Source organism: Liolophura sinensis, chromosome 1, assembly GCF_032854445.1.
Source record: "Liolophura sinensis isolate JHLJ2023 chromosome 1, CUHK_Ljap_v2, whole genome shotgun sequence".
Taxonomy (NCBI): Eukaryota; Metazoa; Mollusca; class Polyplacophora; order Chitonida; family Chitonidae; genus Liolophura; species Liolophura sinensis.
In genome coordinates, this window is record NC_088295.1 from 31,161,089 (window position 1) to 31,174,737 (window position 13,649).

Consider the following 13,649-nt stretch of genomic DNA (forward strand, 5'->3'; position numbering starts at 1 on the left):
GGTTGACACTTTCTGAGTCCACTAGAGAAGTGTAATCACAGCCCATGACACTATATCCAGGGACATGGTGAAAGTCTGCATGATTAAATAGCTGGATTTAGACAGAATGGATAGAGTGTGTCAATATAATAATTCATTTTATCCTCATCAATTATTTACAAAGCACCAGAAATACCAAGTACAGCAGCTCTTGTCTTCCTGGGTATTCCTCTTTGGAGTTTTTTTCATGCTGTGCAAGATTTACAACTTCTTCTCTCAAGGGAATTTGGGAGAAAAAACAAGTGAGCCGAGAAAGGGGTTTTAGTTACACTTCAGTATTCCCCGAAGACAATAAAGGGCATGAAGGTGTGCTCTCGCGCCAAGATAATAAATGTCATTAACACCTTACATTGTTCATAGAGCTCTGTGCATAGAAGATCAGCACAGCTTTTTCAGTAGATGAGAATTGGTTTTACATGTACATGTAGCATGGATGATGTGATCAGGTCGTGAAGTTCGCCACACGGTAATCCCTAGGTCATCACTGTCCAGTGCTTTTGATGTACATATATAGGGTGAAATCTGTTATCCTACTTCTGACACTGGATGGGGTGTGCTAAACAGTAATTCTTGAGCTAGGTGCACTATCAGCTTTTTACGCATTATTGCGCGAGATTTGTAATATTGGAGCATTGCTGTAAACGGGAATTTGCAAGTCATGTGGTCTGTCTGGTAGAGAAAAACCAATAGTGCACCTTAACATAACACTTACAAACTGAGCTCTTCTGTTTATAGTGTTTGAGTGCAACAGGATTATGCAATGTGTATGATGGCACCAACTCCATCTTGCTACGCGAGAAGGATTCTGACATATGACTGACATTATAAACGAACCCTGATGAAACAATAAAGGAACAAAGAAAAATGCAGGCATGCATCATCAGATATATTTGATGTTCGGTGATTGTCACCAGCTGTTGCTCATTGCCATCTCTAAATAGCCCTATTAGAAGCTAGATTTTCCCCATTTTTTCATTGGCCCAATCAGATCTCCAGGAAAGTTACCTAGTGCATGTCAGTTTGAAGACGTTTCCATAATTACCCAGCCCTTAATCTGACATTTGAAGCTTTTGATTCCTGGTCTTATTGCAATGGCTTGTCCATTTTTCCAAAGAATCGAGTCCAAATAAAGTGCAGACCTACTGGTCTCAAGGCATCACAACTTTCATATAAATCTTCATTTGCATTTTATTATCCCCTCGCCAATACAGGGATATACTGTAGCAACTTTCCAGTGTACCATTACCTTGTTTAATAAGCTTCATTGTGCTTCATTATCCACTTGCCAGTACAGTTGGTGGAGGGGATATACTGTAGCGACTTTCCAGTGAACCAATACCTTGTTTAATAAGCTTCATTGTGCTTCATTATCCCCTCGCCAATACAGTTGGTGGAGTGGATATACTGTAGCAACTTTCCAGTGAACCAATACCTTGTTTAATAAGCTTCATTGTGCTTCATTATCCCCTCGCCAATACAGTTGGTGGAGTGGATATACTGTAGCAACTTTCCAGTGAACCAATACCTTGTTTAATAAGCTTCATTGTGCTTCATTATCCCCTCGCCAATACAGTTGGTGGAGTGGTTATACTGTAGCAACTTTCCAGTGAACCAATACCTTGTTTAATAAGCTTCATTATGCTTCATTATCCCCTCGCCAATACAGTTGGTGGAGTGGTTATACTGTAGCAACTTTCCAGTGAACCAATACCTCGTTTAATAAACTTCATTGTGCTTCATTATCCCCTCGCCAATACAGTTGGTGGAGTGGATATACTGTAGCAACTTTCCAGTGAACCAATACCTTGTTTAATAAGCTTCATTGTGCTTCATTATCCCCTCGCCAATACAGTTGGTGGAGTGCTTATACTGTAGCAACTTTCCAGTGAACCAATACCTTGTTTAATAAGCTTCATTATGCTTCATTATCCCCTCGCCAATACAGTTGGTGGAGTGGATATACTGTAGCAACTTTCCAGTGTACCAATACCTTGTTTAATAAGCTTGTAAAATTGAGCGTATAATGCATGTATCGTAATTTTTCAACCGTTTCGCATGTTGGAAAGCTGTTTTTTCAAGCATATTTTGAAGGCATTATCTTCATTGACTGATAAAATTATACTTTTTGTGAAAGCCCTGACACTGGCCAATTCAACTAAGGTAGTTTTGTCTCCAGTGTCTATATGTGCATAAATTACATTTTAAGTAGCCTTTTCATATGCAAAAATGTTGAAGAATCAGGGTACCTGTACTTTGAATGTGTGTGGATGTAACTTGCAAGAGTTTAACTTGAGGAACCTACATTCTATTAACGTAGTTAAGTATTTGGGAAAGGTTGTGTTTGGAGTGTGTTGCTCATGGATTGAATGGATATGGCTTTTTGCAACCTGTGCAATATTGCAACAGTATCATGGCGACATTGCTTTGGGAACAGCTGAGAGGGACCCGTACATGAAACACGGAATAACCAGTATGTTAGTGTGTTCCTTTCAGCGTAAAGCAGTATAGTCTCTGTTCTCCAACTAGAGCTTGAACCCTTGTTAGCACCTTGGCACCACTCCAATCTAAGGTAGATAGAGAGGCAGTGTGAAAGCTTGTTAACTGGAATACTACCTGTAAATTCTTGTTTTATTGGCGTTGTGTGATTTATTTGCAACATGTTGAGTCTAGAGTTACCAATGTGGTGAGACACCAGTTTAGCCTTACCACATAGTTAATAAGCAGTGATTTTTTTTGGCACACTTATGGAGACTTGACTTATGAAGCACTTGTGGTGTAATAGATCAGTATGTATGTTAATAGCTATACGATGTTAACAGCAGGCTATATCATAGCTCTGGACAAACATGTACTGGAACCATTAGGAATTAGGAACATATAAGATGGAATACTGCAAGATATCGATGTGAAGAGAAGAGGATTTTTTTGTTCCCTGCTTATCTGGATGTGGTTTAATACAACTGTCAATATGATGTCGGTCATAGTTCTACATCAGCCTTGCACGTGTATATATAATACAAAATGATGTTAGTACCATCTCACTCATAAACATCGTTCCAAAAACACTAAACATAAGCACTCCTCGTCATATGACTGAAAAATTGTGAAGTAGGACGTTAAACCCTGAGCACTCACTCTAAACATAACAACAACCGGGTAAAAATAAACTTACATGAGGACAACAACCTCTTGGCCTGTCCTCTTTGCTGAGCTTCGAGAGGAAAAAAAAAACCTCTGCTTTCAGTTCAGGAGAATGTATTTCAACTTTCATGTACGTATGTATTTATTTGTTTTCAGATTTTACTGATCTAATTTTGAGTAAAATTTTGTGAGAGTCTAGGCTATGTAAACTGTAGTACATGTATATGGTGAAAACAAGGCTACATCTTCATACATTTGCATTGCGAGTCTTTTTGTGCAGGGATGAAAGCATTACTGTGTAGTTATACATAGTCAGTTACGAAAGTGGTGGAGAACTGAACCCCTTGTCTAATGGTGGATTTGTATGCTGTGTGAGATTATCACATTAAAGAACTCTCTAAGATGAGGCTAGGGAGCTTTTCCTTCCTGTCCACAGTAACTGAGTCCATTAGCAGGTTGTGTTTCTACGGGAAGCCCCAGTACTTGACTTTAGTAGCAGGGGATTTGTGAAAGAGGTTAACAGTTCTGATTGTTTCAAATCCCCAGTCACACATACTCTACCTGGTTACAGCTTGCAATAAGCTCTCTGTCACACTGACTCACAGTAGCAGGAAATATGTACAGATTAGTCATAGATCAGTTGTGATAAGAACAGATGGTAAAAACTACATGTACATCTCCAGATACATAGGATAATGATAGATGGACCAGTATGTACCTTATTATTATTATTATTATTAACTCATTTTATGTATAAATTAACTTTGGATAAATAATATTACAGGTGTATTTCTCTAAGACTCTTATTCCTCAACCTTTTTCACATATAAAAGAGCAACTTTCAATGCAGCTCATGCTCAATTTTAATGTGATTTTGGAAAACAGTATTGGTTGGATTGGCCAGTTTCAGGGCTTCAAAAAAAGTGTAATTTTATCAGTGAACACAGAATAATACCCTCAGAACATGCATGAATAATCACCTTTGCAAACATGCGAAAATGTGAAGTACAGTAGCTTGACTTGTCAATTGTTCAATGTGGCCTTAAACACAATCAGTCAGTCAGTCAATCAACTTGTCATAGACATGTATCTTATCTAAAATAGGATATTACAGTATTGTATTGGGATAATGTGGACAGTGTTTTAAGAATAACAGTGAGCCTTATTAATATTTCATTTCGATAGGAAAGTTAAGAACAAAAAAGTTAACATTGACCGACACCATATAATTGATTGTTTATTATAACCAAGGAAAATCTTCAGAATTTCATGTCTAAAAATGGATTTGAACCCACTTCTTTTGTGACCTAGATGCATTTGAGTGAACACTGGAAATAGTTGCAGCTGTTAAAACATAATTGGTCATAACCATTAACTGTAACTTGAAGTGTTTCAAGTTTTAACCTATGTGGAATTAAGATTTGGATACGTATCAGTTGGTGAATACTGACACCTGATAAATGTTTGTGTGTATGTGTATGTGTTTGAAGACTGACACCTGATAGATGTATGTGTGTATGTGTATGTGATTGAAGACTGACACCTGATAGATGTATGTGTGTATGTGTATGTGATTGAAGACTGACACCTGATAGATGTATGTGTGTATGTGTATGTGATTGAAGACTGACACCTGATAGATGTATGTGTGTATGTGTATGTGATTGAAGACTGACACCTGATAGATGTATGTGTGTATGTGTATGTGATTGAAGACTGACACCTGATAGATGTATGTGTGTATGTGTATGTGATTGAAGACTGACACCTGATAGATGTATGTGTGTATGTGTATGTGATAATTTGCAGAGGATACTGGAGCAAAAGCACAGAGGCATTGGAATTTGTGCTTGGGTCAACCAAAAATGCTGTACATTAAAGACACTAATGTCTTAAAATTCTGTTTTGCAACAAAACCAGCAAGAAAGAGTTTTTTGCTAGGATGTGTTGATAAGAATATGAAGTGGCCTTGCCAAACAGTTGCAGTACCTGTGTCTTTAAAACAGCTAGAGGATGAATAATTGAGAAGGCATATACTGGGTTAGGCAGAGGGGGCTCAGGTGGTAGTGTATACAGTGTGTCTGGCCTGTGAAGAAGGAGGAGGACAAATCCATCATTGTAGTGATATGAGACATGTGGCAATTGTCAGTAATCAGGTAGAGCCTGCCAATTTCAGTGTCCTTTACAACATGCTCGCTTTATTTATCCTCCAAACAATTTTGCTTTCAAATGAACACCCACCCTCTCCCTTTTCCATTTCTTTTTTTTTCAACAATCAAGTGAGAGCAGAGCCTCCATCTGCCTCTTGTTCCCTATTTCTATACAGGGTTAATGTACAGGCTATACAGGCTGCATATATAGCCTGGTTGAACTAGTGGACTGTTTTATTCAGTTTCAGACTGTGATATAAATGTGAAAGTTTTTAGCAATTATTTGTCCAAAGGTTTTGTTTTTAAGGTGCCAGATTTAGTGGGGAAGATTTTTATACCCCGCCATCATCAAAGATAGTGGAGAGTATACTGTAACCACCCTGTGACTTCTGTTTTTCTGTTTGTCTGTCTGTCTGTCTGTAAACACAATTTTGTCCATGCATCTTCTCCCAAACTACTGCGCCAGTTTCTGTATTCAAACTGGATGTACCAATAGTGCAATCAATGCACTTCTGATTACTACATTTTTCTCCATTCAAACTGGATGTACCAGTATTGCAATCAATGCACTTCTGATTGCTACATTTTTCTCCATTCAAACTGGATGTACCAGTATTGCAATCAATGCACTTCTGATTGCTACATTTTTCTCCATTCAAACTGGATGTACCAGTATTGCAATCAATGCACTTCTGATTGCTACATTTTTCTCCATTCAAACTGGATGTACCAGTATTGCAATCAATGCACTTCTGATTGCTACATTTTTCTCCATTCAAACTGGAAGTACCAGTATTGCAATCAGTGCAACTCCAGGAAAGGCCCATGAAACAGTCTATATGAAGCCAAACTATTATAAAGCAAGATGACATCCTTTCATTTATTTTAAGGTTTTTGTGGTTTTCTTTCCTTTATGATTGGAAATGTTGGGGATAGAGGGGATTCCAGTTATTGTTGGTTTTTGATTTCCATTCTGTGTGTACATTTTGTCAAATTATGCATTGTACTTCATCATGAAATGCAGCAAACATCTTCACAGAATTTGTATTATTTACCATATAAGTATTATCAATTTTCATGTTTTATAACAAACAACAAGGCAGAGGACTGAAAATATTATAAATCGTACTTCAGTTAACAAGGGCAATGAACAGCTTGCTGTGTGTCCATAGACATAGTTTGCAAGCAAACAAAAAATTATTAAAAAGCACATGCATAAGGGTCATATATTTAATAGTGATTTATTCACAGTTGAATGTAATGTTTTTGTAACCTCTGCATGGCAGTTTTATATCGAGCAATTTTGCAGTGAGTTACAATCTCGGCACACTTGGCAAAAACCCAGTGAGTCTCAGAGATTAACTTGTACCCACTCTAAATCTGCACAGCTTGTATTCATACTGGTCTTGAACTTCTGTACCTCTTGTAAATTTAACATAGAAGGCGAGTGCATGAAGACAATATTCACTTCAACTGTTTGAAGATGAGTGTCTGAGCTACATATACATTAGTTATGACATTAGTTTTTTTCAAGACATGAAAAAAAGTGCGAGACTCTCGATGTCTAGATAACTTTGCACAATGACATTGGATTATAGATGATCCATTAATTATTGTTGAGATTTGAGACATCCACGTTGTGGATATTTGACTTCAGCCAGGACCTAGCCCTCGTCCAAGATGATGCCTTATTATGCAAAATCATTTTCAGTTTTGGAATCTTGGCTTTTAAACATGAAGAATACCATAGCAATTATGTTCTGCCTTAAAATCATAAATGTAGGTGCATCATAGTTCATTGATAATAATGCCATCTCCAGACCATATAAATTGCAAAATTTCATATAACATTTCATGAAATTTCTTTTTTTCATTATGATAGTAGATCCCTAATTCTTCAACCTATTCAACCAATTCTAGAATTTATGTACTGAGACATTTTGAAAGAACTATGGGGTGTAAAGACCTAATCTGCACAGTTTTTATGAAAATTGCATCTTTAGTGACAAAGTGACACAAAAAGTATGCATAAATTCCACTGAAAAAAACTGCTTTAGTTGTTGAAAAGGTTGAAGATTAACTGTAAGTACCATACATAGCTGTGCATTGATTTTGGCAACTTGTGAACTTCCGTGTGCTATTACTACAGTAATACACGTTTAATAATGACTTATCCATGATCAGGCTGATGGTAACCATCAGATAGAGGAGGAAAACATGTTGACCATCCCAGTGGTGAGATGCAAGGCTTTGTAAAAATAAAAGTGTGAAAATAAATACTAGGGTAGAGGCAAGTGCTCTTTGTGTGAAGAGTGAACCCACCTGTTGGCAAACGTTCAACCAGCTGCCAACTGTGGGGATGTACATGTGCCTAACAGGTAATTCAACCAGCCCTAGAGACAGAAGCCTGGAGCATTCGGAATACTGATCTACCTGTAGCCACAGCTGGTTACTTCACTACAATCAGGATGTCTAATATCAAAAATATTGGGTGGATGTTTGTCTTTTAAGTGGTTCAGTCATTTCTCACTTATAAATTACAATAACAGATCTTGCAATGAATACCAGTTTAGAAGCAGAGGCTGTAATAATATTATTACTAATATTAAGATGGCGTTTTTAGATGGAAATATAAAACATACGTAAGTACATGTAAGGTACATGTATGTGTTATTTAAATATTTTGGAGGAAAACTGCAGTTTTACATTTTATTAAAAATGTCAAGGTATTTCCTCTCAGGAACTTTTTTGCAAAGACCATTTATGGGCAAAATGTTCATGAAAGAAAGGGTAAATATAAGAAAGAAATCATGGTTCCTGCAATAAAAGAAATATATATTAATGTGAAGGAATGTTTATATTTGTAGGAGTATTCGTGGTTGCCAAAATCTAAAGTTTCCACTGAATAGTTGAGAAGTCACAAACAATATGGACTGTGAAGATTATTTTTACATACATGTACATTCTGAAAGAACTCAGAACCTTCATGGTAAAACAGTAGAATGCCACTGGCATGAGGTATTGGTCAAGGAAGCATGAGTGAGGTAACTTTTTGCATGTGTATTGGACATGTATACATAGACGGTGGAAGGAGGTGGGGTGTGGGTACCTAAGCTTCTACAGACCAAATGACATCGCCTGAATGGTTTGAATAAAAATTGCTTAATAAATAAAGAACAATGTGCAGTTTATCCTCAATTTATCACAATTTTTTTTTCACCAGACATCACCTAAATTACGTCTCCAGCAATATAAATGGCAAGAGCGTCTGGGGCCCAGGCGGCTCATGGACCCTCATCTGATGAGCTGGCAATTTATTACTTCCACTGCCTCAGCCCCCCAAAATTTTAACATTTCGCCGCTTATGATATAAATGTGAAAGGAATATTGAGATGAACATTTTTTAAATGGTGACTGTAGATGTTGACGTTGAGTATGTTTGTATTCAGGTAGGGTATCGACTCCTGTTTGCCTTGGGAAAGTTACTGGCTGGGGGTGCAACTGGGAACAGAATGGGGGGATTAAAGTTAAATGAGAATGGCTGGAAACAAGGCAGATACTGATGACAGAGATTAATAGACTGTATATTTAGTAGTGGGTAGGATGCAATCACAGGCAGCTGTGGTTTGTGACTCTTTCCATTTCACTCCCTGTCCCATGTACCCTTGTGTTTAGAGTGACAAGAAGCCAGTGAGTTAGGAGAGGCAACCAGCAGGTTGCCTACCCCGGGGCTATAAGATATATCAAATATTTACCAGCTCACAGCACACTGGATAGGGAACTGGGCCCTGAAGATCTCACTCAGCCAGTTGTCCACCATTAATCTGCAGGGGTCTAGTGATGTTTTGATAACTGTATACATACACAAGACAGCTGATTCCTGTCATTTTACCCGCTTGATTTATAGCTGTTCTCAACTTCAGAGTTTACTCATATTCAAAAATTCTTTTAGAATTCACAATATTAAAAAAAACTGGCTCATGACATCAAGTGATTTGTTAATACATGTAAAGCAGCTCAAGCTTGTCCCCAGTTGGTTATGCTTCAGTAATTCTCGTGAATTCTGCCCTGGACAAAATGTTCACAGTTTAAAGCATTCTTCCTTTGGCGTTCATGCAGGAATCAAAACTTCCAGTAAGCTTCCAGATTTCCCTTGACAGAAACAAAGTGCTCAAAAAATTCAAATTTGCATTTAATTTAAAGAACCTTGGGGATTGGCACACCACTAACCTGAAATCAATGTGGTCAGTGCTTTATCTTATCCACTTGTCTTTAATACATGGAAGTGCAGAAATGTCTGTTCTTTTATCACCTTGTAGTTCTGTATTCTTTATGTACTCTTAAACTAGGCACATGTCTATTTGTCATTTAAACAGTCTTTGTAGTGTATCTTTTCTCCTATTAACCCAAGCATCAAAGATAGTTTTGTACCCTGATGTATGCTATATTGAAAAAGTGTGCTCAGTATTTTTCATGTGTCAATGAACTAAAAATTGCTTTTACCCGTGCATGTCTATAGTGTGACAGTATTGGCGTTTACTACAGATGCTGTGTTTGACTATTTACTTTATCCCTTGGGTGGTATTATTTTACTTTGCAGTTAAGCTTTCATTTGAATCAGTCGGTTGTGTCACCACACATGACCAAATGCCCACATTGAAAACAGAGTCATGACCAAATGCCCACATTGAAAACAAGAGTCATGACCAAATGCCCACATTGAAAACAGAGTCATACTTGTCTAAGCCATGTTTGCATGGTGGATTTTGGGGATGACATTAGTGCTAACATGGTGCCACAAAGGCTGTACTGCAGAATTACAGTTCATGTATTCCAGATGTGAATTGAATCTCAACCCACATGTGGTTTGTGAACTTCAATATATCTTTGTAGTAGAAATTCGATACAAGTTGGCACATTCAGCTGTCTGAGTTACTGTTTGCTTTGTGCCCCTGATCCTCGCCTGGGAGACATCCAAAATTCCTTCCTTCCCTAATTCCTTTTCTCTTCTTCTTTGCATCAGATTTCAACTTCAATGTGAACATGGTGGATATCTAGTCCTCAGTACAAGATATCAGCAGTGTGTATATTAATTTCTTCTATAGTCCCCATTATGTATGCAGCCTCTGATGCCAAAAAAGAACGTCTGTTTTGTTGTTTTTAACCTGGTTTAATGAGGACTTACATGATGCCTTTTGTTGAATGGGTGAAGTAGATTAAAATGCAAAAAGTATTAATGCAAATTTGTTCAGATGATACAAAACGTGGAAGACGTGTTTGTGTTACTCCTAGTGAGATCAATGCATGTACAAGAGGAAAGGAAAATTGGTTCTTGTATGAGTATCAACATGTAGAATACTGACGTCATATGATAAATATGGTAAATGACACGGTGTGTATGAGACTTTAAAAACACCATCAAAAGCCTGAATATTCTCTAGGTCTGAAAAAGCCTTGAAATTAATACTACAGAACGGACTTGAGCTATTGTGTATACTATGCTGATAGTCTTGTGGGGAAATATGTTTTACATCTTGGAAATTGCATAATGTGTAAATGTGAAAGATTGACTGAAAATATGAATTTTGGGCTGGGAAAAGCCTTGAAAAAGTGTGGAAATATAATATCTTTAAAGTGCACAAATCCTGAAATGACCTAAAAAATTGGCACGACTAAGTTGCACATTTGCATGATTCCAAAAGTAAGATGTTTTAAGGTTTGTTTAGAAATTAGGATGATATTCTACTGGGAAAGGTTGTTTTCAGCACAAAATGCAACATTTTTTACAAGTCATTTACCATAATTATGTTTTGGGTGTCTGCAAATCAGTCGTTTAGCTTAATGATGCAAGAATGGTTAATCTATAGCAAAGTTAAGGGTGGGTCAAAGCTGGAACACATTTTCTTTCCTGCTTTTACATCTTTTACTTAGCACATATATGTACGTCCTCAGTTTATCTTTACGGTAACTGTTTTGTTATCTGTTGCAAAACAGTTCCAAACCAGGAAGATTGTGGAACCTCTTATTTTCCGCAGAACTAAATGTACTGTGTTTTGTGATTTGGTTCCCAAATGCAGACAACATCTCTGGGCTGTTCTACTAATCACAGGACTTGATATACATGTATGTAGATATATACCTATAGTACGTTATTTCAGTTCTCTGTGATCACTACAGAAACATCTACAACAGTGGATAGTTTTGGGAAACAGAAATTCTTGACCTTCCATCAGTAGACTACACATGATGAGATAGCATGATTCGTTTTGACCACCAAGTCTGTGTGCCTAATAGTGTGTTTGTTTGATCAACAGGTTGTATAGAGCAGGTGTCCCTTAATTGAACAGTAGGTTGGACAGAGCAGGTGCCCCTAAATGAGCGGGATGGCTGCTAATGATGAGGAAAAGGCTACTGTAGAGCCTATGATGGTAGACGATACTCAACCCAAGTTTTCCCAGCCCACCAGGTTTCAGAGATTTCGCTCTTCACTGCGAAATGGTCTCTCCAAGGCAAGTCATCTTCAACAATTAATGGTTAACAACTGAATATGATATATGAAATGTTTGCTTTGTAAAATTTTATTTTTCAGAATGTTTTTAGGAACCTTGACAACCTAATCAATTGCTGTACCCAATTCAGTAATAAACCTGAAGCTTCATTTATTCATATTCCACTGAATAACACAAATAAGCACAGTCTTTACATGTACATTAATGTTTCCATAGGCTTTCTTCGTATAGTACCTGTCATACTACCACAGTTCATCTCATAAATATATATGTAATGCAGGGCTCAAAATTATTAAACACTGGTCCGGTAGTCTAAGGCCAGTGGATTTTCTGTTTGACCACAAGACTTTATAAGGTACTTGTCCAACAGGCTAGCAGAAAATAAAATCTATGTTTAGAAATGAGGGTGTAAAAATAATTGGACGATCGAAAAAGTTGAAAGAAACCTTCAATATGCCCGCGAACATTGGCAGCGAACATTTCAAACGATTCAGGAGATGTCGTTGCTTCACTACTGAAGTCCATACTATGACTTGTATGTCATGTTAGAATTTGAAATTTGAAATGTCCACCAAACACAATAATAGATCTTCGTTCTTCGCTAGTTGTTCTAGCTGATTATGTACCAACTCATGTAAACTCAAAACAACACAAATCTTTTTTGCAACTCATAGACAATACAATGATTTCTGTAGGACTAGAAAATTCAAGCATCCCTGAAACAGTATACAATGCAAAATGCATATAAATGATTTTGGCGCTCAAGTCAATCATGCTGTATAAAAACAGTCAGTTGATTTCAGTGATGATATGAGGTTTACCAATAAAGTTTCATGCAAATTTCCTTCATTGTCAGAGAACTTCGTGTTGATTTGCATTTTAAAAAAAAAATCATCATATATGGTTGCAATGTAACATTAAAGTTTGGGGTCAGGAACTTGAATGTTTTTTTGACATGTCGTTAGGGCTGTGCTATTAGTAGTGAATTAAAAATCCTGATGGGATATTGGACTCCATTTGCTTCTTTGAAATGCACAGCATATATGCCCAGATTCCACCAGGCTTGTTCTCTTTGCATCTTGTCAGCAGATGTGATTTCATACACATCTGGTAATGTTGTTTTAAAATGCTAATATCATTTAAAACTACACCGGACCACTTTCCATGAGAGATCTTTCACTAAAGGCGAATGTGACCTCCATATTGTCAGATTTCAGTCATGGTAAAAGTCAAGTTGTATTACAAATCAAACCACATGTTCCATGATGGCCTTTTAAGTTTTATTATTTACACATCAGTGAATCCCCGTATTTCCTTCACTGATAAAAATTATACCTTCACTAGTTAGATATCACTTTTGTTATTACATTTTGCTATTACACTGTTGGAGACCTTGACCCTTCGTGGACCTCATCACAAGGCTGAGAACTACCGCGCAATATATAGTTTTCCAAAAAAAGAGGTAGAAATTCTTCATGTGCTTAATTTTCGTAAATACCTATATTGCATGGAACATTGACGTAAACGATGGCACATTACTTTTTTTTTTTTTTAACGGATGCAAAAAATAAACTAATGCGCATTTATATAAATGTAGAGAAAATGTCAGCAAATAAATAATACATAGAATATTGCACAGTGAAGATTGAATACCATAAATATTGTTCTCGCGAAAGGTAGAAATGATAACCCACTCGATACTTTGCATCATTTTGGTTATCATTTCCACCTCTCACTTGAACAATATTTACGGTATTCATCCTTCACTGTGCAATATCCTCCACGTCCTGGGACGTATACACTGATACAC

At 37.0% G+C, this 13,649-nt stretch overlaps 1 protein-coding gene across 1 annotated transcript in view; it reads left to right on the top strand.

The window, feature by feature from the left end:
* Positions 1-13,649, top strand: part of LOC135462045 (excitatory amino acid transporter-like) — a 38,147-nt gene that overhangs the window by 11,598 nt on the left and 12,900 nt on the right. Inside the window, exon 3 of the mRNA XM_064739383.1 lies at positions 11,645-11,839. Coding sequence (XP_064595453.1) covers positions 11,705-11,839 — 135 coding nt within the window. The 5' untranslated portion in view covers positions 11,645-11,704. The remainder of the gene's footprint in view (positions 1-11,644; positions 11,840-13,649) is intronic.